We start from the raw sequence: 27,163 nt of genomic DNA on the forward strand, positions 1-27,163 counted from the left end.
TAATACCATGTTGCAATGCTGATTGCCCCATCTCAGAAAATATATATTAGAATTTGAAAAGGTATAGAGAAGGGCAATGAAATGATTAGGGGTAGGGAACAGCTTCCATATGAGGAGAGATTAACAAGAGTGGGACTATTCATTTTAGAAAACAGATGATTAAGGGGGCATATTATAGAGGTCTATAAAATCATGAATGGCATAGAGAAAGTGAATAGAGAAGTATTATTTACCCCTTCATATAACACAAAAAATCAGGGATCACCCAATGAAATTAATAGGCAGCAGGTTTAAAACAAACACATGGAAGTGCTTCACAAAATGCAAGTAAACCTGTGGAAATCATTGCCAGGAGATGTTGTGAAGGCCAAAACTGTAACTGGATTCAAAAAAGAATAAGATACGTTCGTAGACCATAGGTCCATCAATAACTATTAGCCAAGATGATCAGGGATGCAACCCCATGCTCTGGGTGTCCTTAAACCTTTTACTGATTTATTTTTAATTTGGTGTATACATTTAATTTGAGCCTCTATTCTGGTGTTTTTAAAGTTTCCATGCAGCTTGCAGGTATTTCACTTTTGTGACTGTTCCTTTTGTTTTCCATTTAACTAGCTGCCTCATTTTGTGCAATTTCCATTTTTGAAGAAAAAAGAAAAGGAGTACTTGTGGCACCTTAGAGACTAACCAATTTATTTGAGCATAAGCTTTCATGTGCTACAGCTCACTTCATCTGATGCATACTGTGGAAAGTACAGAAGATCTTTTTATACACACAAACCATGAAAAAATGGGTATTTACCACTACAAAAGGTTTTCTCTCCCCCCACTCCACTCTCCTGCTGGTAATAGCTTATCTAAAGTGATCACCCTCCTTACAATGTGTATGATAATCAAGGTGGGTCATTTGCAGCACAAATCCAGGATTTAACAAGAACGTCTGGGAAGGGGGGGTAGGAAAAAAAAAGGGGAAATAGGTTACCTTGCATAATGACTTAGCCACTCCCAGTCTCTATTCAAGCCTAAGTTAATTGTATCCAATTTGCAAATGAATTCCAATTAAACAGTCTCTCGCTGGAGTCTGGATTTGAAGTTTTTCTGTTGTAATATCTCAACTTTCATGTCTGTAATCGCGTGACCAGAGAGATTGAAGTGTTCTTCAACTGGTTTATGAATGTTATAATTCTTGACATCTGATTTGTGTCCATTTATTCTTTTACGTAGAGACTGTCCAGTTTGACCAATGTACATGGCAGAGGGGCATTGCTGGCACATGATGGCATATATCACATTGGTGGATGTGCAGGTGAACGAGCCTCTGATAGTGTGGCTGATGTTATTAGGCCCTGTGATGGTGTCCCCTGAATAGATATGTGGACACAGTTGGCAAAGGGCTTTGTTGCAAGGATAGGTTCCTGGGTTAGTGGTTCTGTTGTGTGGTATGTGGTTGCTGGTGAGTATTTGCTTCAGGTTGGGGGGCTGTCTGTAGGCAAGGACTGGCCTGTCTCCCAAGATTTGTGAGAGTGTTGGGTCATCCTTCAGGATAAGTTGTAGATCCTTAATAATGCGTTGGAGGGGTTTTAGTTGGGGGCTGAAGGTGACGGCTAGTGGAGTTCTGTTATTTAATTTGTTAGGCCTGTCCTGTAGTAGGTGACTTCTGGGAACTCTTCTGGCTCTATCAATCTGTTTCTTCACTTCCGCAGGTGGGTATTGTAGTTGTAACAATGCTTGATAGAGATCTTGTAGGTGTTTGTCTCTGTCTGAGGGGTTGGAGCAAATGTGGTTGTATCGCAGAGCTTGGCTGTAGACAATGGATCGTGTGGTGTGGTCAGGGTGAAAGCTGGAGGCATGTAGGTAGGAATAGCGGTCAGTAGGTTTCTGGTATAGGGTGCTGTTTATGTGACCATCGTTTATTAGCACCGTAGTGTCCAGGAAGTGGATCTCTTGTGTGGACTGGACCAGGCTGAGGTTGATGGTGGGATGGAAATTGTTGAAATCATGGTGGAATTCCTCAAGGGCTTCTTTTCCATGGTTCAAGATGATGAAGATGTCATCAGTGTAGCGCAAGTAGAGTAGGGGCGTTAGGGGACGAGAGCTGAGGAAGCGTTGTTCTAAATCAGCCATAAAAATGTTGGCATACTGTGGGGCCATGCGGGTACCCATAGCAGTGCCGCTGATTTGAAGGTATACATTGTCCCCAAATGTAAAATAGTTATGGGTAAGAACAAAGTCATAAAGTTCAGCCACCAGGTTAGCCGTGACATTATCGGGGATAGTGTTCTTGATGGCTTGTAGTCCATCTTTGTGTGGAATGTTGGTGTAGAGGGCTTCTACATCCATAGTGGCCAGGATGGTGTTATCAGGAAGATCACTGACGGATTGTAGTTTCCTCAGGAAGTCAGTGGTGTCTCGAAGGTAGCTGGGAGTGCTGGTAGCGTAGGGCCTGAGGAGGGAGCCTACATAGCCAGACAATCCTGATGTCAGGGTGCCAATGCCTGAGATGATGGAGCGCCCAGGATTTCCAGGTTTATGGATCTTGGGTAGTAGATAGAATATCCCAGGTCGGGGTTCCAGGGGTGTGTCTGTGCGGATTTGATCTTGTGGGTTTCTTTGGTATTTTCCCACTCAATAAGGAAGTTGAATTTAATTACATTATGGTCTCTACTCCTGAGCGATTCAGCTATATTTACCTGTTGGATCAGATCCTGTGTGTCACTTTGGACTAAATAAAGAATTGTATCTCCCATTGTGGGTTCCAGAACTAGCTGCTCCAAGAAGCTGTCACTTATGGTATCCAGAAATTTAATCTCTGCAGCCCGTCCTAAGGTGACATGTAGCCAGTCAATATGGGGCTAGTTGAAATCTCCCATTATTACCGGGTTGTCTGTTTTTGTAGACTCTGAAATCTGTAATCTCTCTTAGCCTTTCATAATCACCATTACAATCCTGGTCAGATGGTTGATGGTATATTCCTACCGCTGTACTCTTATTATTCAAGCATGGAATTTCTATCTATAGAAATTCTATGGTACAGTTTGATTCATAATTTTTTAATTATATTTGACTCTATGCATTCTTTCAAATACAGTGCTACTCCCCCACCAGCACAGTCTGCTGTCATTCCTATATATTTTGTACTCTAGTATTACTGTGACCCATTGATTATGATCATTCCTCCAAGTTTCTGTGTTGCCTATTATATCCATAGGTGCTGGCACTAGATGTGCTCGGGTGCTGCCACACCCCCTGGCTTGACGTGGTTTTCATTATATACAAGGTTTACAGTTTGGTTCAATGGCTCTCAGCACCCCCACTATAAAATTGTTCCAGCACCTCTGATTATATCAATATCCTCATTTAATTCCAGGCACGCAAGTTCACTCATCTTAGTATTTAAACTTCTTGCTGTTGTAGAGAAGCACATATCAAATTTGTCAATATTTAGTTTTGCCTTCATGTGAAATAATTGAATGGGACTTGTTTGTCTGACTATTCCTTTTCAGGACTCAAAGAGCTTGGCTTGTTTAGCCTAACCTAAAGAAGACTGAGGGGAGATATGATTGTGCTCTATAAATACGTCAGAGGGATAAATACTAGCAAGGGAGAGAAGTTATTTAAGTTAAGCGCCAATGTGGACACAAATTGGCCATCAACAAGTTTAGGCTTGAAATTAGATGAAAGTTTCTAACCATCAGAGGAGTGATGCTCTGGAACAGTCTTTCAAGGGAAGCAGTGAGGGGCAAAAAGCCTAACTGACTTCAAGACTGAGCTTGACAAGTTTTTGGAGGGGATGGTATGATGAGATTGTCTACAATGGCATTTAGCTGGTCTGCGACTGCTAGCAGCATGTATCTCCAATGGCTGGTGATGGGACACTAGGTGGAGAGGGCTCTGAGTTACTACAGAGAATTCTTTCCCAGGTGTCTGGTTGGTGGGTCTTGATGAAATTCTCAGGGTCCAATTGACCACCATTTTTGGGGTGGGAAGGAATTTTTCATGGGTCAGATACCCTGGGTTTTTTTTGCCTTCCTCTGCAGAATGGGGCACAAGTTACTTGCAGGTTTAAACTAAAGTAAATGGTGGATTCTCTGTAACTTTAAGTCTTTAAATCATAATTTGAGGACTTTAGTAACTCAGTCAGAGGTTTTGGGTCTATTACTGGAGTGGGTGGGTGAGCTTCTGTGGCCTGCAGTGTGCAGGAGGTCAGACTAGATAATCATGACGGTCCCTTCTGGCCTTAAAGTCATGAGCCTGTGAGTTCCTATCTATACTTTGTCAGTTTCTGTCCTCTCTTGGTTGCTAGGATATAGAGATCCCCTTTAATAAATCCTCCCCTAAGAGATATATCTGTCCAAATCACATGCTCTTCTGCACCTGTTGGCTTTCTCCCAGGCCTTAGTTTAAAAACTCCATGACCTTTTTAATTTTATATGAATGAATAATGAGTGAATAAGTTCAGTTCAAATAGGAAATGACCTGAATGTTTACCCAGCCCTCAAACTGAACCCATACTGATGAAGCTCAGTTAATTTAAAATTTCCCATCTCTACTCCCTGCTGTCATTTTCCCTTGCATCTTCCCATAAGCAAACTGTTCCTCTGCTCTTTCCAGCCCAATCAAAAGCAGAACTGTTTGAAATCTCTCAAGGAAGCCTGTTATTCCAGCACAGTAGCTAGTATTTTGTGAAGTCCAGTATAAACCAATAGTTTAGATAGCAAACTGGGAGCAGGGAATACATTTTTGTTTGGAAGGAAAGCAAATGTAGGAAATAGGTAGCATTCTGTCTAGTGCTGTACCAGATTCCACTTTACAAGAATTTGCATGTCAGAGTTTGGTAAGTATGCTTGAGAACTCATATTTGAATATACACTAAAATGTGTGTTGCTACTTTGAAATACAGGGCCAAGTTCTTTAATAATTTTTGCTAAAATCTTGGGGGCTTCATAGATGTAACAGGTGAGTTCTTGTTCCTATGAACAAGAAAATTTTGCCCTGGAGAATTCTGAAAATTTGCAGTGAAGCCACATTTTTTTTGATGGAAAGATGTTTCAGTATTGCAGAAACCAGTGGAAAAAAATAAAGGTAAATTACAGAGGGCTTGCTTTCCACATCTGCCATGCACATATAACCGCAGCCACCAGAACCACAGCAGGAAGTAGCCCGGGGGGACTAGCCATAGTCCCGGACATAGGCAGCGTGTTGTGGTTGGATCCCCGCTGACCTCAGTGATGGAACCCTTTGCCACTATTAGGGTCCTGAGCTGGGATCCGGTGGAGTAGGGAGGTACCAGTTCCCCCACCCTAGGCTGACACCTTCCCTTCAGGGGGCGGCCCACTACCCTGTGAATCAGGGATGCCTCATTGACTCTGGCTGCCAGGCTTGCCTACCCTGCCACCCGGGGACTCCTCAGAGACTCTGGCCACTAGGCCTGCTTACCCTGCGAACTAGGGAACCACTTTTGACTCCGGCCATTAGGCCTTGAGACCCTGCGAATCAGAGACCCCCTATAGGCTCGGAACACTAGGTCTTGACCCTGCGAACCAGAGAGTCGCTACTGACTCTGACCATTAGGCCTTATTGCCCTGTGATGCAGGCCAATCTTATCAGCGTAAGACCATCAGGCGTCCTACCCCAAAGAAATGGGCGCTCAAGGGACGGTATGTACTCACCCCACACTGGACGGAAACCCCCACCCCATCACAATGGCCCCTTGCGCTGATGGTCATTCCATCAGTGCAGTAGTCTCTTTCCCCATAATTCATGGTGCTTCCTCTTTGTGAGTTCGCTCTGACTGTGTTGTTGTATGGCTCCCCCCACTTCTGAGGTATCAAAGTCTCGCCAGGCCAGCTGTCCAGATGGCACCTCCAGCAGTCCTGCACCACTTCCCAGTGGCTGGGAGGAAGAAACCATGCCCTTCCTCTACACTGGGTTCCATTCCAGAGACCCTATAACCAGTAGCCAAGGTCTATACAATCACCATCCATGCTGCTGGTTCCCTGGGATGCTTCCTACCCTGCCTTCTCAGTCTTTCTTTCTTTGCAACTCCCCTGGGTGACCCTCCTTCCAGGGCTAGGATCCCAGACTTATTCTCCCACTTGGGTTTCCTCCTCCCCACTCTCTCTGCTCCCAGAGAGTAACTGCAGACCTCCCTGCTATAGCCACCTCACTACTACCAACTTCCTCTCTTTATATTTCTTGCCCAATCTTTGTTGTTGTTTCGTCATTGTCTCCCCGCCCGCGACTAGGCTCCATCAGCAATTAGTATTTATGAATCTCAGGGCCTCCCTTCAGGTACAACTGTAACGGTTAATTGGCCTCTTCTGGGCCACCTTAACCCCTTCAGGTCCAATATGGGGTGAATACCCCATCACAGATGGGTTATTGGGTAAAGTCCTGGGTGTGCTGAACTCATAGAGTGTTCTGTCATCGACTGCAATAGGGATGAGACTTCATCCATTTTGCTGCCACAGGTCTGAGAGACGAGATCTGGGTTCTTTTCATAGCTTTGTGGCAGACTTCCAGTGTGGTGATCAGGTATCTGTGTGACCCAGTATCTCTTTGTGACTCAGTTCCCAGTCTGTAAAATTGGGGTACTTGAGGCATTGTATGGTTAAGCCAATAAAGTTTATATGGTCCTTTGAGATATTTGGATCTCAGGGGCCATAGAAGTGTACTCGAAAATATCACTAGATAATCAATAGTTCCTTTTCCAGATGCCCCCACTAGTTATAAGCATTGTGAGCAGTCTTGTTTAGTGCTAGAAAACACCTGTTACTTTGAGTTTCATGCTATGTATTTTGACTTGAAGATGAAAATACTATTTTAAAAAAGGTATTGTCCTACAGTACAAAGAGAGAAATTTGCTTGGGATTTTAAAGCAAACAAAACAACTCTCGCAACTTTCCACTTTCTTTTGAGGGAGAGAAGAGAGCGGGACTATTTATTCATTGCACTTTATGAACTGTAAGAGCAGCAAACGTGAACTGGAACTACAGAATGTGCTCTCTGATTTGGTTTGCAGCTGTGTAAATGAGTTTAGTGTCAATTTTTCCAGTCTGCAAGCACTGTCATGTCTGGACAGTTATTTTTTCAAATTGGAGTTATTTTCCAGTTGTCTAAAACTCTTCATCTACATTGTGGATCGAGTGCATTAAGTTACTCCCCATGGGGCACAGCTGGAAGCCATTCTTTGCTGCAACATTTTGTTTTGTTTTGTCCCAGTTTTTTTCTACCCACTGTGTTCCCACACACTAGCATAGCTTAGTACTACAACAGACAAGTATCTCTTTTTTCCCCCCACTGACACTTCTTAGAACATCTTAAATAGGCATGTTCTCTTTTGTCTTTTTAATACAAATTCAGTGGCAAACAGCTTTGCTTGCTTGCATTAAGATTTCAAAGTACTTTGCAGACTAGGAAGACTGGTTTGAAAAGTTTGACACATTTAGGCAGACTGTTTTCTTTTGCTGCTTTGAAGAGATGAGAAATGTTTTGAGAAAAAAATTGAAGGAAGTACACTGTGTCCAGTAGTTGTGTGTTAAAAGAAAGCATGGGGACACTGGTCTCCGTAGAACTTTCTTTAAGAAAAAAATGGTAACAAAACCTTTAGGTGCTTTATGAAATATTAATGAATACCATATATAGTAAACTCTTTGGGGGCAGGGACTGCTGTTTTCTGTCTGTTTGTACAAGTCCTAGCAAAATGGGATGCTGACCTGGTTGTGATCTAGGTGCTACCACAGTCTAAATGTTAAATAATACATACACATATATAGTACAATCAAGTGTTTCTTAGTACTGAATGTAAGGCTTTCTCTATGAACCTCCCCGTGCCATCTGCTATCAACCAAATTAAAGGCAATGTCTAGGGGATTGGTCTGACTGCAATTATTTGCAATGAACTGGTTATGTGAAAAACAAAATAAAACCAAAAAATATGTTCTAAATGTCAAAATAGCATATGTTAGAGCGGTTAGAAGATTAACATGAAAGGTATTTTTTGTATTTACTTGGATTCGTATCCACATTTGTAAAAAACAGATTCCAGTATGTGCTCCTTGACACATTTTAAAAATAGTTATGCTAGTAAACTGCTCCAGAGACGACCACCAATTTGTGCCAACAATTAACATATAATCATCCAACAGTTGAAGAGATAGTTAACATATTTGATTTACCAACAGAGTCCTCCCAGCCCCTCACAATTAGGAAAATCAGCTGGGTTTTGCAGGGGGTGCTGAAGGCCAACCAGCTAGGACTATTTTGGACCACGCTGGGAGTGAGTTGAACAGCTGAGAGGGATCCTTACAGAAAATATGCTGCACTGGCTACCTTCTCCTTTTATGAATGGGGCTCCAGATCAGGTGTCTTTGCTGATCTCAACTGTGGTCTTGTAGCATAGGGAGAGAGGCTCTTCTACGTACGTAGGTAATAGGATCGTGCCAAGATGTCCATTCCATTGATACTCATTGAGGTGAATTTTACAAGTCCAGGGGGTACTGAGAAAGTCTTAAGTAGACAAAGGAGAAACATTTGGAATCTAGGTCCTTATGTTTCCTTCTGTAATGAGGCATAGAGAGCAGCAAATACAAAATAAAATGAGGAAGATAGTGGATGGGGGAGAGCCGTGTCTTTTGCAGCATATTTATCTTCTCATGAAGAACCTGTTGAGGATTCAAAGCAGCAGCTAGTGAAGTCAGGGCTCCATTAATGTGTAGGCATATTGTGATGTGAGGGAATAAAATGGATAACAGTTACTCTGTGACATTATGACACATAATAAGTATTAGAGACAATAGTATTATGGTAGCACCAAGAGATCCCAAACAAAACTAGGGCCCCATTGTGCTAGGCACTGTACAAACACATAGTGAGAAACAGTCTAAGCCCTGAAAAGCTTGCAGTCTAAAAAGACAAGATAGACAAGGTTGTGGGTGTTTTGGGGAAGGAAGGATTATTGACCAAATTTGCAGGGGTGAAAGTAATTTAAAGGATTTACCGCTACTCCAGAGTCCTGAGCAGGGGGGCATGGCCTCAACCGGAAGAGGCCATGGCCTTTAAATACCCGGGCCCTTTAAATCAATATTTAAAGGTCCCGGGGCTGTGGCTGGGAACCCCAGGGCCTTAAAATCACCCCTGGAGTTACCAGCTGCAGAGGCGGCTGGGAGCCCCAGGGCTCAGGGGCAATTTAAAGGGCCCGGGGCTCCCCACAGCAGCTGGAGCCCCAGCCCTTTCAATCACTGCCGGAGCCCTGCCACTGCTACCCTGGGGCCCCAGCAGCGGGGCTCGGGCGGCGCTTTAAAGGGCCTGGGGCTGTGGCCGCTGTGGGGAGCCCTGGCCCTTTAAGTCACCACTGGAGCCTCGCTGCTGGAGCCCTGCCGCCGCTACCCCGGGGCTTCGGCAGTGGGGAGCCCCAGGCCCTTTAAATCGCCAGCCTGGGGAAGCCGGACCGGTCCAGCATGGTGTACTGGTTCTTGCTGGTATGCCGTACCATACCATACCGGCTTACTTTCACATCTGCAAATTTGTGAGGCCTTAGATCAGGGGTGGGCAAACTACTGCCCACGGGCCAGATCCAGCCCCTCAGGGCTTTGGATCCGGCCTGCAGGATTGCACCCCCCGTGGAGCCTCAGGCCCCGCACTGCTCTCAGAAGTGGCCGGCACCACATCCCTGGTACCCGGAGGTGGAGGAGGGGGCAGAGGGCTCCATACATTGCCTTTGCCTCCAGGCACCGCCCTCCGCAGCTCCCATTGGCCAGCCAATGGGAGCTTCAGGGGAGGTACCTGGAGGCTTGGCAAGGGCAGCAAGCAGAGCCCTGTGCCCCCCTTCCCCCTAGGGGCCGTGCAGGGCCGTAATGCTGGCCGCTTCCTGGAGCAGCGCAGCGTGGGGCCAGGGCAGGTAGGCAGGGAGCCTGCCCTGGCCCTGGTACACGCCACTGCCACCCTGGAGCTGCTTTAGGGAAGCGGCGCCAGGCCGGAGCCACTTTAGGTAAGTGGCGCCGGTCTGGAGCCCGAACCCCTCCTGCACCCCGCCCCCCAACTCCCTGCCCTAAGACCCCTGCCTGCACCTCACACCCCTCCTGCACCGCTATTCCCTGCCTTGACCCTCCTGCCACAGTCCGCACCCCTCCTGCACCCCAACCTCCTTTCCTGAGTCCCCTCATATACCCTACACCCCTCCTCTGCCCCAATCCCTTGCCCTGAGCCTGTTCCTGCACACTGCACCTCTTCCCACACTCCGCACTCCCTCCTGCACCCCAACCCCCTGCCCCAGCCCTGTATACAATTTCCCCACCCAGATGTGGCCCTCAGCCCAAAAAGTTTGCCCACCCCTGCCTTAGACTCAACTTGGTGGCCTTTCTCTGTTTGGATATATTGTGATAACTTCTGAATGCTGCAGCTAATCAAGTCCAAAAATTTGGGGGATGTTCTAGGCATCAATGGGCAGAATCCTACTGATTTTGTGGAAATTGGAAAACCTGAAGGGGAAAGTGGGGGACACTTACAGCCCCTGGCATATGGCTAGCAGACAAATCAGTTTCAACAAGGTCCGTAATTGTGTATAGACCAATGATCCAGTTCATGGCACTCTTTAACACCTTCCAGTATAACATCATCTGCCATCTCAGCTCTGTCCATCTTCCCAATAGGGTTTTAAAATGTCAACAGCCTGAAAATGGAAAGAAAGGAGGAGAAGAAGAATGGTGCATGGGCAATGGGGTGAGCGTATGGAGCTCATGGTGGGTGGGAGGGTGGAGAATGGGAGACCTTGCTGGGAGAGAGTTGTGGGGGGGCACCCAGAGGCCCTAGTATAAGAGGAAGAAGAAATTATTATTTGTATTACCCTAATGCATATGGGGGACCCCCAGAGAATGGTTGGTGCAGACCTGACTATGGGGGAGGGGTGTGCACACAGAATCACTGTCAGTGGGGGAAATAGGGGGGCACACAGAACCTCTGGTGGAAGGAGAATGGGGGACCCTGGTATGTGGTGGAAAGGGGAATGGGGGGCCGCACAGAACCCATGGCATGAAGGCATTGCAGGGAAGCCTTGACATAGAAGGAGATGAGAGGGTGGCGCACAGGGAGTTTGTGGAGCAGGGAATGGAGGGATGCAAGGAGCCCGTGGTGTGCGCAGTGAGCTCAACCTGCAGAAGCAACAAAGCATGTGACCCCCTCTTTATCCTCATTTTACAGATGGGCAACTGTGTCACAGAAAGACCAAGTGACTTGCCCAAAAATCACACAGAGGTTGTTGCAGAACCAGAAATTGAACCCAAATCCCTTGAGTCCCAGGTTAGTGGCTTAACCACAAATCTTCCTTCCTCTCCTGCCCCTGAGCCTAATTGTCAGAATTTGGCAGGTTTTTCACAGTGAAGCTGTTCTCTGCCAAGGACAGGAGGGAGGGAAAAAGGGGAAGGCATGACTAATTTGTCCATTGCCAGCCTGCGGGCTGAGAGAGCCAGGCTGACAGAGGTGAGCCTTGACTTACAGGGCCTGACTCTCCAACACTTGGCACCTCATGTGGTAGTTTTACATGCACTGTGCAAATGGATATAAAACATTTTCATTCTTATTTAGTAGTACGTTAAACCTTCTTTGCACAGGTGCAAATGACTACCTACGGATCCAGGCAGTGAGGAATCAGGTCCACAGAGTAGTATCAAGGGGTTGTCCCTAAGCAGCAAAGGTCTTTAGGGCTGCAAAGCTGGAATTTTTCTGCAGATTCCCAGATTTTCCTTTCTCTTTATTGGAGCTCGCTGGGTGAGATTCCTTCTGAGAGACAGTTTGGAGGAAACTCAACAAGATGAGCCTCAGTATGTAGGGCTCTCTTGCCTCTTTCTCACTGGCTTTGGAGGGAGAGTGTGATGTGAACCTTTTGGAAAATGTAAACAGTCTGTATCAGTACCACAAATGTGTTTAAATCTCCGTTTTAAATTCAAAGGACCTTTTTATAAGACTCGAGCCAACCAGTGCTTTACATTTGTGGGTTGCTCGAATTGCGTGCTTGTATCAGAAAAGTATGGTACATCCTGGGTGCTATGAGTCAGTCTAAATGGCAAGGCTCCCCACTTCCAGCACACTTACGTAGACTGCATCTTAAAAGCACAGCAGTGCTTCGGGAGGGAGTGGCTGGAGAGGGGCATTGCTGCAAGGAGAGCTTGAATTCTTTCTGTGGCTTGTGGAGAGAACTTGCTGCTGTCCTGTGAAAGGCTGCAGTGTGAACAACCTTGTGTGCCTGGAAAACCCTGCTGGGTGGTGCAGAAGGAGAGAATCACCCCTTAGTTTGGACCAACTCAACATGGCTGAGAGGAGTTACAGCTCCATGCTAGAGCACCGCTAATGGTAGTCTCCAGAAAAGGAGTAGGGGATAGACATCTGATCCTACCTCTTCCTGCTCCTTTTCAGGAGGCTAACATCATTGATGATGCTCATATAGAGTCATGCCACTCTCCGCCATGTTGGGGTCGCCCAAACTAAGCCATGAAGGCTCCATATGCCTGACCCCATACATCTGCACAAGGGAAAGAAGCAGGATAACCATATATCTGGCTTTAAAAGCAGGTTCATATTTTGTCCAAATAATGTATAAATAAATTGCAGTACATATAGGGTGATCAGATGTCCCGATTTATAGGAACAGTCCTGATATTTGGGGCTTTTTCACATATAGGTGCCTATTACCCCCCAACCCCTGTCCCGATTTTTCATGCTTGCTGTCTGGTCACCCTAAGTACATAGATTCTGGGTGCTGTTCTTTGGGACTTGGCAATGTCTTCTGCATCCAAAATTCAAAATGCAAACTGGGAGTCACAGAAGGTGCACCCTAGGAAAAATACGTTCATTGCTTCTCAATATTTCAAAAGCATAACAACGAACTTAATATTAAATTGCACAAATGCAGCCCAACCTGTAGGAAAGATTACTATCATTTTGGCTCTAAAAATGGCCTCTCTGGCAATCAACACCTGAGGCTAACAGGCTTTTGTCAAGAGAGAGAACCTGTGATCTGCCCCATAAAAATTACACTTCGTGTTCTAAAATGTCAACCTAAATGAAAAAATAACCAACACCCTTTTGAAAGAAGGGCTGGCTACGTAAAACAGTATTCAAATATGTGTTTATCAACTGTGATAAAATCCGAGCTCCAAAGCTGGGTGACTCAATAGCAACAAACCCCAAATGCTGGGTAAGTGGCAGAAGTATGCATACATTTTGTGCAACTTCTGTGCTCTTCCTGTCAGCTCCATTCTTATGAGCCAGCAGGGAATTGAAAGTGACAAGTTTTCTTTTCTCTGAACCACTGGGACCTTAACAGTGTCTCTTTAATAAAACATCTAACAAATGATGATTAAGGCTCTGCCTCATATAATAATAAATATCTATCTCTTATATAGCATTTTCACTAGTAGGTTTCAAAGTAGTTCGTGTGTGTAAATTTAACACCACAACATACATGTGCATATATCAAGTGCGTGTATAAATAAAATATTGTGTGTGAATGCTTACAACATAGTGTGAATGTATATTTGTAAAAGTGAGCAAGAGACAGGCATGCTGTAGTCTTTTTCTGCTGTCACCTTCCACATTACTTCTCAGGGTTTATTTTCACCAGATCATGTGCTGGAATTCTTTTCGTACAGTACTATATTCTCTTCTTATGCTGGGCTCCCTTTTGAGGAAGCTAGTTGTTGTACTCAAAGCAGAGTGCCAGTCTTCATGTTGTGGCTAACTGAGCACAGGCTTTTATGTTATTAACATTACACAGCCTCAACATGGAATAAGGAGGCAGTAAGTCAAGTGGTTCTACAGTTGTTCACAATTCATTTGCACTTGCAATGCTTACTGTCTGTAGCAAGCAACCCTATTGTAGAGAGCAATAACTATCACTGAACACTTTGAATAAAAATACAATGGATATAACAATATAGATTTTAAAATGTAATGAAAATGGGCTGTAATCTGTAAAGAAGCAGCAAGCTGCAAACTCAATAAAATCTCAGCTATTGATTGACTGATTGTACAAATTGGACAAGTTACTAACTAATTGGATGCCTTACTCGAGCAATATGTTTAACATGGTTTTAAAGTGAGCCAGAGAGTCACTAACTTATGTCAAAAGATAACTGTACCATGACCACTGAGCTCTGTAATTAAATGGCAAACAGGTTAATTGCAGGGACCGTCAGGAGAACAGAGTTAGCAGATCAAAAGGAATCAGCTGCATGATGTTGTATTAATTCAGCTAGCACAGTACATCAAGGAAAAGGAAGAGAGTCATTACCAAACGAGTTTCATAAATGTGCAATAATTTCAAGACCCGTTTTGGCAAAGGACCTATTTTGAGGTTAGGTTTATGCTCTTTAAAATTGGCAGCTGATTACACTGTCTAGAACCAGGCAAGAGGCAGGCAGACATTGGTGCAAATCTCCAGACAGATCTGTCAATGCCCCAATCCAAACTATTTCCACCTGTGTTTATTTTCGTTATATTGCATTATGGCAGTTTTGAGGAAGCAAACTGCTTTCTAGCATGGAAGGTTCATGTGTAAGCTCAACCCACCACATCAGTTTGCCTCCGCAAATCATTTTTTTTCCCCTACAGCTCACTGGATTCGATCAGCATTTGGTGGAAAGGGGAGTAGACTTTACTGAATGATTGTTCGTCAAAGGATTTATAATCTTTATTGCTTGCTGTGGGGTTCCTCTTATAGGCCTTGAGTCAGGCAAACACATGCTTAAGTGCTTTGCTGAATGAGGATCACAGTGTGCAATACGACAGGTTTCAGAGTAGCAGCCGTGTTAGTCTGTATTTGCAAAAAGAACAGGAGGACTTGTGGCACCTTAGAGACTAACAAATTTGTTTGAGCATAAGCTTTCGTGAGTTGCATCCGATGAAGTGGGCTGTAGCTCACAAAAGCTTATGCTCAAACAAATTTGTTAGTCTCTAAGGTGCCACAAGTCCTCCTTTTCTTTCAGTGTGCATATAGCAGTATGTACATTGTACACACACACAAAAACCCCAACAACTATCAAAACAATACTGCACACACAATTCTCTCCCTGAGGAGAGGATGAGAGAGAGAACAAACCACATGTGACAGATGTCAGTCTTGTTGCCTGTTGGAAAGTGCTCAGATATAATTGTGATGAAAGTGGTCTAAGAACCTATATAGAACAATAATACAGTGAAAATGTAACACAAATTGTACAGTGTATGCAAGGCAAGATGGGTAATGTTCCGCCATGGAGATGAAAATAGCGTATAAGAAGTTGCACAGAAGTTGAAGGTGTGATTCAAATAATGTCCAACTTGTCAGTCACTGGAGAGTTTGGATTGCTTATAATATCATTTCTTGATACTTTGAGTAAGCTACTTTGTCCAACTTTTCAAGTAATACAACAGTATTTTTTCAGATGTATGTAACTACAAGATATTTTTTGTAATCAGATTTTAGAAGGTCGTAAGCATGATGACACTATTAGTAATGGCTTTAATCAGATGTCTGAAATCTAGATTGAAAAATGGAAAGGTGTTTGATGTCGGCATTGCATTCTTCAGTATATATATAGCCTTGAATGTTTGGTCTTTTGCTTTATTGCCTTAAAAAGGCTAAATATGTAGTATATACATTTCTGTTTCTACTGAACTCGTCCTGTCCTCACTTCTGTTGTTTTCCCCTCCCAGGATTATTTCCAGCAGTGCTGAACCTGGCTGTCAATGCTATCATCACAACCAATGCTACCTGTGGAGAAAAAGGCTCTGAAATGTATTGCAAACTAGTTGAACATGTACCTGGGCAACCGGCAAGAAACCCCCCCCAGTGTCGTATTTGTGACCAGAACAGTAGGGTTCCACATCGTATGTATGAGATTTTGTTATGTTAATAGACATGCTCTTCTATGGGAGTTTGATCTAGGTTCATTCATGTTCAGGGACTTTGTGACCAAACGACTGGCAGTGGGTGGGGAGCAGAGGAGGAAGAATAAACTCTAGCTCATTGGCTTGATTACTTTGGAAAATTCCTCTTGTTCTGAGTAAAACAAATATTTTGTCCCTGGGCTAGTTTTGCAAAATTCTTACCTGTAAATTAAATTAAACTTTTTGGGACAAAGAGTGCTTAAAGTTCAGCAACTAAATCCATTATTATAGGCTCTGCAGCTCTCACTGAGTTAATATGGATTTGTGTTTGCTCGACATACATGAAAATCAGGCCATTTTATAAGGTACCTAAATATGGGATTAATTTTAATCAGAAAATTCTGATCTTTTTGAATCATTTACAAAATTTTAATTTGTGGGTAAGGCCAATTTTATTTATCTTAAGCCTGTTCTGTGATTCCCCCCGCCCCACCCCCTTCTCAGCTTGATGTTAATTCTAATTTCACTGACTAAAAAACTCCCAAACCACTGTGTTTTTAATTACTTCATTTTTTTAACACTACAACTGATCTTTGCTAAAATTATTACTATTCTTTTTAAATACCAGCCTCAGGGTAAAATCAGTTTTCAAGCATTCATTTATTATCAGGTACAAGGGGAGTTTTGTGCCTCTTACAAGGTAAGTACATACAAGGAAGACTAGAACCTAGATAGAGCTGTATGGTAGTATTCACATATTTTCACCTGCCCTTTCAGTGATGGAGGTGATCAGCGTATTAGCAGCTATTCTCCATGGTAATTCCTGAAGAATTTCCTGTATGTTTAAAATCACACCCTCCATTTTGGGAAGAGCCAAATATTTTAATAATAATAAAAATACATAATCTATGATAATTCATACAGCAAACCAAACATACATGTGAGGAATAGATTTTGGCTTGCCACATCCCTGTGCCCTGCTCCAACCACTAGAGAGTACTGCCTCATTTATATATAAAAACACACAAGTGCTGTAGGTCTATGTGTCTTTCCCTCTTATTAACCTGCAACTGTCTGGTTTTAGAATGCCTGATCTTTTGTAGCCAACCACATCTCAGTTTAAGGTTTTCTTAATGTTAATCTGGCACTGTGAAGAGCCTTATTTAAACAGAGATGACTCATTAATCAGAGTACCATGTAATGTAACCAGACTTCAAGTGATCCCCTTGGAATCTGTGAGTCTGGTGTGCCTCCCCTTAATTACTGTAGAAGAAAATGAACACAGACTCCCTGGTTAATGGCATGTGAGCCCAAATTAAAGGGAAGAGTGGGATGGGCTTACTCTAGGTGCAATCCCCCTTGTCATCCATCAGTCAAGTTAGTCCTTGGAGTAGTTTTTCAGTCCCATCCCTTTTGCAAGTGTTATATTATTTTTCTCTCTCACTTTAAATAGGGAAAACATGCCAGCAATTAATCAATGTTTTCAAATTAATTATGATTAAACTTTCATAATGGGGATTACAGTTAATTGTTGATTCATCTCCCAACCCTACTTTTCAGGACTAAATCTCATATCAGTTTGGCTGGAGGAGACTGATATCAAAATTTCCAATTAGACAACTTCTATCACAATCACCTAGGAGCCCTGAGTTGAATTTACAGATGATTTTTGCAAGCACACATTTTAAGACGGGGCTGTAATGATGATCAGAATTGTTAGCTTTGACAATGCCTATAGCATCGGCTTTTCTGTGCGTGTGTGTGTGTGTGTTCCTGTGGAGGCCTTTTTTCCAGTCCTCTAAGTTTTGAGTGGCGGAACTTGCCTCCACTTCTGTTTGGGACGCAGCTTTGTGGTACAACCACTCCCCAGTTGGGTCTCTGGATTGCACCCCCTAGGTAGCCTGCCGTAATACCTAGCAAGCCCAATGGACTTGTCATGTGCAAGTGCGCTCGTGGATAGCGGTAATATGCTGTGACATTTTCAGGGTGTGTTTTTATTGATTTTTTTTGTAGATGTCCAAAAATTGAGGTTTATATTGTACATATATAACAGTATATACTGTAATGAATAATCTCTTTGTAATGTTCCCTGGTGCACTTTAATGTAGCACTGTTTCAAACAGCACAACATTAAAGTGCACGAGGGAATCTTTAGTGCACACCAGCAGGGTCTTCATCAACAAATTAATGCACAACGGATTAGTGCACTTTAGAAATCACACCCTACAGAGCACATTACCCCACCTTCTAGACAAGCCTTTAGATACAAGTAACTGTTTCTGGAGTTTTTATGGTGTTTATTGAATAAACCCTGATTTTAAAAAAAAATTTATATTGGAGGTATTGATTGGTTAAAACCTAAAACCAGAAGTCCTTGTTCTTGTTCCCCTTGAGGCTCTAGGTAGACATGACTTAGCCTTGATGTCCCCCATTCTATTAGGGACCAAAATGTAGCCTACTTGCGGCAACAAGCTCTCTCTCTCTCTCTCTCTCTCTTTCTGTCAGCTTTTGATCCCTCCCTTCTTGGCCTGAGCCAAACAGCTCTGTTGCCAGAGGGGGATCTGAGCAGTCCCTCTTCATGGCTATAAACCTGTTTGAGGGGAGGCTTCTTACCTGGGCTGCTGTTTTACTCTTCCTGTCTGATTTCTTTAACAACTCCCTCTGATCTAACGGTATATTCAGTCAAATATTTTTCAATTACGCATACCAATTACACTTCCATTGTACCACTAGTGTTATGATAAGCAAATGCTAGTGCTCACTGGTGCCACTGAATCATTTGATATTTAAATGCACTTCTGGCATTTGCAGTTTTAAGGACTGACACCTCCCCTCACTCCCACAGAACACTTTAGTTCTTTCTTTAAATATGTTCAGACATTCTGGCTTTAATTAATGAGGCAGGATTCCTGTCCTCCACAGACAGCTGACGTGGTACGAAACCACAAAAAAACAGGCTTTCAATCTTCTGAGTTGACTTAAACAACAAATAAAAGGCCAGTAAACTCTCCAGTTTGATTTAGTCCCCTAGAAATCTAAGAACCATAAATAACTCCTTTTTCTTCCCATTTTATATATCTAGCAATGTATTTTTAGGAAGTCATTCTAGGTGAAAGGGTAACATTTATCAGGTGCTTGATACCACAAGAATAATACATTCTCTGACTGTGTATAATGTCTTCCATATCTAGCAGCTGGGGGAAGGAGACATATTATTTTTGAAATAACTTCTGATTTTTCCCCCTCCTTTGGATGTAGTCTTTCTCTCAGATAAATCAGTGTAGGTGCAGGATCAGATCCTTTAGAATTGTGGGTAGGCTACCATCCTGCATGCACAAAAGGAGCAGATACTCCTGAAACAGGGATAGACAAAAAATACTCTTTGCAATTACTGGGTGATATTTACCTGAATGCAGAGAATGCAAGCAAGACCCCTCACCTTCTAAATACCATAACATAAATAGTTCAGAGGGTCTTGAGGAGAACCTTAAGGGGAGGGAGAGAGAGAGAAAGAGAGAGATGGAACCTCTATCATTTTAAGCAGTGGATTATAAAGCACTCAAATACTACAGTGATGGTTCTTGGATTAGCTCTGTGTAGAATATAATAGAATTTCTTTCTGCATGAAAACTGCATGATTGCATATGACTTCCAAACACAAATACTAGCAAAACGAACCACAGTACCTTCTCCTTCACCTGCCTGCCAAGTCCTAAATTCCTGGTTTGTGTTCATTACACTAGCTGATGATTTCACACTACCTGCCTGGAGATGCTGGTTTAGGTGGCTGTGGTCTCCTTGGAGGTTGCAAGGCAAACATATAATATTAATATTAAACTTTCTTCAAAAGTAAAAGAAAAACAGATTATCAGTTATTTTGTTTTAATGTACTACTTTGTCTTTTTAAGTCTATACTTGTATTCTGTTACTGATTTGGGGTTTTAAAAAGTCTTTTTGATACTTATTGCATAATAAAGCTTTGCGATTCACCTTTAGAGCATGTTGCATACTGTGCCATAATACCAACAAACACATGGAAGTACTTTTATGTACAATATTATGTTCACATGCTGTATTAACTAAATGCTACCACCAAACGACTGCTGACCATTCTAAAGATGTTTTTCTTTTACATATTGCCAATGGTCCAATAGAACGACACCCAATAACTAATGCAATTGATGGGAAGAACACTTGGTGGCAGAGTCCCAGTATCCAAAATGGAATAGAATATCATCATGTTACCATTACATTGGACCTTCGACAGGTACTGTTTGTTCTTTGTTTCTGCAAACCTTTCTCACTCACATAATTGCTGTCTCATTCGTCACTCCTTATTTTGTCAGTGATGCTTTTGGATCATAAAGATACTCCCAGCTTCATTATAACATACTGAGTTATTTATATGGACTATGCACAATGTATCTTATTCATTGTAGCATAATACATATATGGTTAGGTTTTTTTTAAAATCAGATTTCAGGTTATTTATTTTTAAGACATATTTTGAATTAGTCTAAATATGAAGTATTCAGTGTTTGTTTCAACTGTAGGTTTGGATCTTTAGAAATAAGTCTAATTAAAAATGGTGTATGTTGGGGGAGGAAATTTATCAAAGGTTTAATGGTTTAAAATGCTGCATTTTTTAACTACTAAAATAAAGCACTAAGAATGTCTTCAGCTCTGCTAAGGATAGGTGCTCTTAAAGATTTTTTTGGGGGGGCGGGGCGCTAACAAGACCCTTAAATATATTGCTTCTCGTTACTGAAAGCTCTGCAAGCTGTCAGCTGGTTTTAAATTAAACCTGGGCTACTTGGAGAGTTAACAAGGCCTGTTGTATTTGCATAGACTCAGTAGGAGTAGCCTCAGGTTTCATGTTGCATCTTCTGCCAATCATTTCTGTCTCTTTCTATGGTATTCTTGACAGCTGTAGTTTTCTGGAATACAGTTGTCTGATGCTCACAAATTTGCTGGATTATGCCAGACATGCAAGCACAAGGATTTTGGGTGCTGGAGGAGAGGTAGTTTTATTTGTATTCTGCTAATGCAAATACAGAATAACGATCCGTCGCCAGAAATACACATCATGCTATTAGATTTATCATCCTGCTATTGAATATCATAGAAATTAAAGATGGACTAGACAATCCAGTAGGCTTTGACCTTTTCCCCAAGACAATGAAATATTGTCGCCAGGTCCCCTCAAAGTCCTCTCTTTTCTGTGATCTATAGCTTGTCCCATATACCAAGATGACTTATGGGATGGGCTAAAGTGAAGAAAATGCAGTTCTGTTTTCCTTTGTAAAAGCAAAGGGGAATGTCCGCATCTCTCCCTGGCTTGGGTAAGTAGCACAGCCCTCACAACTCTCCTTTCTCTATAGTTAAGTGTGCAGAGATTCTCCTACAACCGCCTGATTCAATCTCCTTTAATCCCTGAATGGGATTTCTTGGTTTATGACTTTCACCCAGAATCTGAGTGGTACATCTGCTCAATTATTACTTCTCAGAAGGACCATTAACCTGTCCCCAGGATTACAGGACTGTAGCTGATTATCCCAGAAAGAGTCAATGGTCCAAAAGAGTCTTGAATAAAACACAGTTTATTAGAAAATTTAAATGAAATCAAATGTAAGAGTACAAGAAAAACATCTCTAGGTCTAGGAATCCCTAGCCTTGTTTAGTTTGGGCCTCACCCTTGAAGTTAATCAAAATCCATCAAAAATACAAAGCTTAGTTTTCGAAAATTCTTTCTTTCATTTCCTCAGAAGAGACAAACCGCCATCTAGATACATGGCGGAAAAAATGCGTGTGGTTGTTTTACATTAACTTTCCCTCTAGTGGTGCTGCAATGGTCAGAGAATTTGAGAAAATGGATTTGCAGACATGGTAGCTTGCCCCTGTTATACCTTGGAGATGCTCCGAAGTTTAGGTGTGAGCCCCTTCCATTGTTAGCATTCTAACCCTGGAACCATCTTTGTCATTACCATGTTGAAAATGAGGTTGCTCTGGACACCCACCTATGTCATCGTCTCATATCCCTGGTCCAGTGTCTAATGAATATTTTTATTTTATCCAATAAGATTTTCTTTTTTTTTTGCTGGAACAGGTTTGATTTCAGTCTTCTGCCCTTTAAAAATGTTCCTTTGACCTTACAGGTACTATTACCTGTCTTCCCCCTACACACTGATTTTCTCTCTTGCTGGCTCAGATCCATTAACATGCAAATAGCTCTCATGTATCAGAAATAAATTAGCATCCTACCCTTCACCATTCACCCCCGCCCCAAGACATTGCGTCGCTGATTGTCAGATAGTAGGATGGTTTCATTCAACTACAATTTTAAGAATAAGGCTCCTCTATATCCCAATAATTCCTTTATGTCAATCCCAGCGTCATAAGCTATTCCATCCCCTTTAGTGCTGGTATCCAGACTGTTACAGGGAAAAACCAAGAAGAGCTTTCTTTAATTATGTTTTGCTTACATAAAAAGAGCTGTGGTGACTATAGAGTTACAGTGCCTATACGGACATGTACTTGAGGTGGTGGTTTGACTGTATTTCAGGAATTTCTGCAGATACCAATAGCATATTACAATTAGCACACTGTGACTGCTATATTAGTTTGCTTAAATAAAATTTAAAGTGTGTGATAGTGTGAAAGGGGGAGATTGTACTGTTACCCCTAGCCCATGGTCGCTGCACAGTTCACTGTTCCAGGAATAGTCCAGAGCAAGGGCTTTAAGCCTAGATCAGTGTCAGATGACTTCTCCTTCTGCACCAGCTCAGCTGTGCAGAGTCGGTGCTTTGGAGGAGCAGAGTCAAGGATTTGCCTTTCATTCCCTATCCATCTTCACAGAAGTGGGGGAAGTTTTGAAGCATGTGTTCTCCCCATGCTCTGGCTGGCAATGTGGGTAGCCCATGCAATTAAGGAGGCACCTTATACCACTTACCATCTTACATAGGCCAAGAGATAATTTTGCCTCCCAACAGTAGTGATATATATCAATAGTCTTGGCTTTAAAATGTCGAATATATAGCTCTATACTATAAGGTTTTCTTTGCACACAGAGAGCTGTAGGCTTTAATAGAGTATTCAGTAAAACGTGAGATGTCTATTCCAGCTGGGATCACAGATTGCAATCACCAGGAATGGATGAAGGTCACAAGATGTCTCTGAGGCATCATTTTTAAAAAAAAAAAAAAGATTTTGCTCCGTATCTTTGTTGGCAAACATGAGATTCAATAATTACCAGTGATTTTACTGATGTGTTCTTACTGTAAGTAAAAAAAATGTGTAACTTTTTTGAAACAGATTTGTCACGTTATTTCTGCAAAGAATGGACTGTAAATTGCAGGAATGCATTAGCAGTATGTGCTATTACTAATAATTATGACTATACATGGAGTGCTTTTAGCAAATTCTAATTTTATGAAAAGAAATTAGGAAAATAATTACTGTTTCCTTCATTAAATAATTCCGTACCTTTTGGGGGCAGTTGTATTATTTTTCTGTTACAACTGTACTGCATAATAAAGTAATGGTGCATCATGGTTAGTAATAAATAATAAGTTATTTGCAGAAGTGACACATTTAACTTAGAAGAAGCAGAAAGATTATCATTCATTTAAAAAAGTCAATTAAATTCTTTTTGCATGAATTAGAGAAAAGGGGTAAAATAGTTTTAAAAGGGCTTAAGACCTAATGGGAATTAAGCTCTTAATTCACTTAGGTGCTGTTGAAAACTTTACTCATAATGCCTTGTGATTAGAGTGTGTTCTAGGAATCAGGACTTCTGGATTCTGAACATGACTTTGATACTAATTTTTGGGGATAGCTTGGGATGGTCACATAACTTCTCTCTGTGAGGGTTTATCATTGGTACAATGGTGATTACATCATCATTTATCTCCTCACAAGAGTGTTTTGAGGTATGTTTTATGTTTATAAAGCACTTTGCGATTCGTGAATGAAAGGCACTGTACAAATACTACATAAGATTTATTATTCTGTTACAATTAATAGCTGATCAAAAATATTCATTCAATGGAATTTAGTAAATGTAACTGCGCTTTGTGCAGACTGTTCATATGGCAAGTTTACCTGGGGATAAAAACACACTTAAATTGGGCTGGCCTGGTAGTGTAGCTGGAGAAGTTATGAATTTGATTTTAACTGGATCCTTTAATCCATGTAGTGGAAGCACCATATCTATGAAATGTGCATCCCACAGGAACAGGGAGTGTTTTGCCTCCTGCATCTGATTGTGTTGGACACTGGGTTTTAGCTTTGGGAGCAAGGGGTAGTTTTGCATACATCCTCATCATGCAGCAGAGGATATTCTAATGCAATGAGGTCAGTTCCAGCACAATGGGAAATATTCCTTTTTAAAAGGATTACACCCTTTCAGGAAAGGCAGGGAAAGGAAGCGGGGAAAAATTGGAAACGTGGACTTTCATGGAGACCTGGAGTTGCAAGTTCTACTCCTTGTGATATTGAGTCCCCTAAGTTCTCTAATAGTCTGAAGCTGAAGAAGCTGCTGTGAAAGACTAGCTGGGTTTCTATAGGGAAAACTGGCAAATCCACAGGGAAGCTGATAGGTGGTTGGAGGTGAGATGGTCATCCCTTCCAGTTCTGGTCCTGGAAAGGAAAAAACAACAACTTAATTTGAAATGATTAGAATCTCAAAATATTTCTTTTAGATTTCGTCTAAAAATGAGGTAGTGTCCCTAGTTAAGCTCACCATCACCTTCACTTTCCTACTTCAAAAGACTTCTGATAAATCTTCTGTTCCATTGTTCATGTTCTGAGTTGTATTTTAGCTGCTAGTGCCTTTAGAATACAAGCTTTCAGAGGCAGGGACTCTGCTATTCAAATGGCACGTTTAGTGCTTTGAACAGAGCCAGGTACACCATGTGGAACTATATAACAAATAGAATGGCTGGGAGCGAGAGGGAGACATATTACTTCATCTGAAGCAGTTCTCCCATCCCCAGTTATGAAATGCGTACAGCACTTTCATGGATGTATACTCTGAACTCCTTATTTCATGATTTTGTGTTGCCCAAATATCACTTTGAGGATTTTGATCTGGTTCAGTATAATCTTTTATGAAGTGAACCAGTTGATTATCTTTTAGAACAGAACAAGTTGATTGCCCATGAGTGAAACCACAGAAAAATGAACTTCTGCGTTATTACTCAGCTCCTCCATAAACTTAATAGGAATAGTGTCACAAAGAAGAAAACTGGAAAAGGGAGAGTTATGTGTTCGGTTTTGTTTGGTTTATATACATGACATTGCAGAAGTGGGACACTATGTGCTGAAAGAGAGACATGATGGAACTAGGCAACTGTGACAAGTTAAACTGAGAAAGGCTGGAAACAACAGGATAGAACTAAGGCTTGTACTATAAAAACTCAGTATAGCAGTCGGTGGAAAAAGCTCCTTAGAGACACTGCTGTCAGTGGAAGGCAAGATGAAATCAAAGCAAAATTTTCTGCAAAACAACCACCAAATTAAAAAAAAAAGTCATTACGGGGAGAGAGATGAATGGAAAGAAATCTGTGTAAAAATCATTTAATCCTTTTTGATTACTACAGTTATGGAAAGGACAAAGTTAAACCATTAGAAATAGGATATGATAATGTCTTTAAGGTAATTTTTCACAGCTGTATTATGGGTTCCACATATAAAAAGTGGATGGTTTCATCATTTTGGTATAGTACTTCTTTTACTTTCTGACCTTTGTAAAGCTTGAGCATTTAGATTTGTATGCAATGGAGTTGTTTATGCATCTGCAGCTGTGTTTTAAAATATATCTGTAATATGGGCTAAAGATGAATTTGAACATTTGGGGCCATATTTAAATAGAGCTAAGAAAAAATATGAATATCAATGTTTTGTGAGTACCCAGCGTGATCAAAAAATATCAAAAGCCAAGTTAGTATCAAGAGCCTATTAGTATTTATCTACCCCAGAGCTATGTTCCAGGATGGCCTAATATAGTTATTGCTGATCCATGCTTGAGAAAAAGAAACCTTCTGTGAAGGGGCCAAGCACACTCTCTCCTCCTTAACTTGTTCCCATCTAAGGTCTGACTGGCCCTAATGGCTGCTTGGGAAGAAGTTCCTTTCCCATAATGCACACCACAGAAGGGATCCTGGAATGAGGTTTAGCTGTTCTTTAGAACTCTTGGCCACCAGAAAGCAAAGAAAGTCTCATGTTCATTTGAGATGTAGCTTAGGCTGAGACATCAGTTTTTTCAAACTTGGGTGCCTAAAATTGAGCACATAAACCCATATTTACAAGCAAAATTAGGCCTTTTCAGAGATGTTGAGGAGCTGCAGCTCCTTTTGAAGTTGGTGGGAGCAGTGGGGCTCAGGGTCTTGTTGGGGTACTCAAGTGCCCAAACCTAGATGCCTCAAATTAAACTCCTAAATCTGTACTTAATTTTCTCAATAAATTTAGCCTCATTTTCAACGATGCTGAGAACATGCAAATCCCATTTGACTTTGGGATTTGTGAGTATTCAGTACAAATGAACATCAGTGACCTTTTATTTACATGCCTAAATAGGGATTTAGGATCATAACTTCAGGCACCCATGTTTGAAAATATTAGTCAGAGCTTTCCCCCCTAAAAAGTATTTGAACAAGAAAGTTAGAAACACACTGGAGTTGGAATATGTATGTAAGCTGAAAAACATAATGTTGCTTTTTCCGAAGAGCCACTGCTGAAGTTTTGAGTAAATGAGTCTCGGCCTTTATGCTTTCCTATCTCTGGTCACAGCTGTATTCTGTGTGTACCATGGTGTAAATTAAGTGCCAGAGGTTCGGAATTTATTAAACCAGTGTCTGTGTCCACTTATTTCTCTCCTAAAAGAGATATAACCCACTTTTTGAGTCCTAAATCTTAATGATTGCACAAAAGTTGTGGCATTATTTTAGATTCTGAAAGTACATCTTTGCAGTCTTAGTTCAGAGACCCTTGTGTCAACCTGCCCCTCCTGGCTCAGATCACATGGTTGGGACTTGTTAAACTAATACTTTAGGGAGCAACATCAGAGTCTCTCTTCCAAAGTGAAGTGTCACGTATGGTAGAGTAGTAGGAAATGTTACTCACACAATAGGGTTTCTTCATTGTTGTTTATTATTTTGTTGCTATAATCGAAAAAGGCTACCCAAGGGGTGGTTGGTGAACCAGAACCTGTTTTGCCTCACAGCCATATTGTAGTGACACTTGACACACCATTGATATGGTCTACATTATAGTAGGTAGAAACTAGTCCTATACATCAGTGTCA

At 41.9% G+C, this 27,163-nt stretch overlaps 1 protein-coding gene across 1 annotated transcript in view; it reads left to right on the forward strand.

The window, feature by feature from the left end:
- The first annotated feature begins 15,228 nt into the window (after window positions 1-15,228).
- Window positions 15,229-27,163, forward strand: part of LAMA2 (laminin subunit alpha 2) — a 340,783-nt gene continuing 328,848 nt past the window's right edge. Inside the window, exons 1-3 of the mRNA XM_077812149.1 lie at window positions 15,229-15,232; window positions 15,688-15,861; window positions 20,016-20,128. Of these exons, the coding sequence (XP_077668275.1) occupies window positions 15,229-15,232; window positions 15,688-15,861; window positions 20,016-20,128 (291 nt within the window). The remainder of the gene's footprint in view (window positions 15,233-15,687; window positions 15,862-20,015; window positions 20,129-27,163) is intronic.

Source organism: Eretmochelys imbricata, chromosome 3 (assembly GCF_965152235.1).
Source record: "Eretmochelys imbricata isolate rEreImb1 chromosome 3, rEreImb1.hap1, whole genome shotgun sequence".
Classification (NCBI taxonomy): Eukaryota; Metazoa; Chordata; order Testudines; family Cheloniidae; genus Eretmochelys; species Eretmochelys imbricata.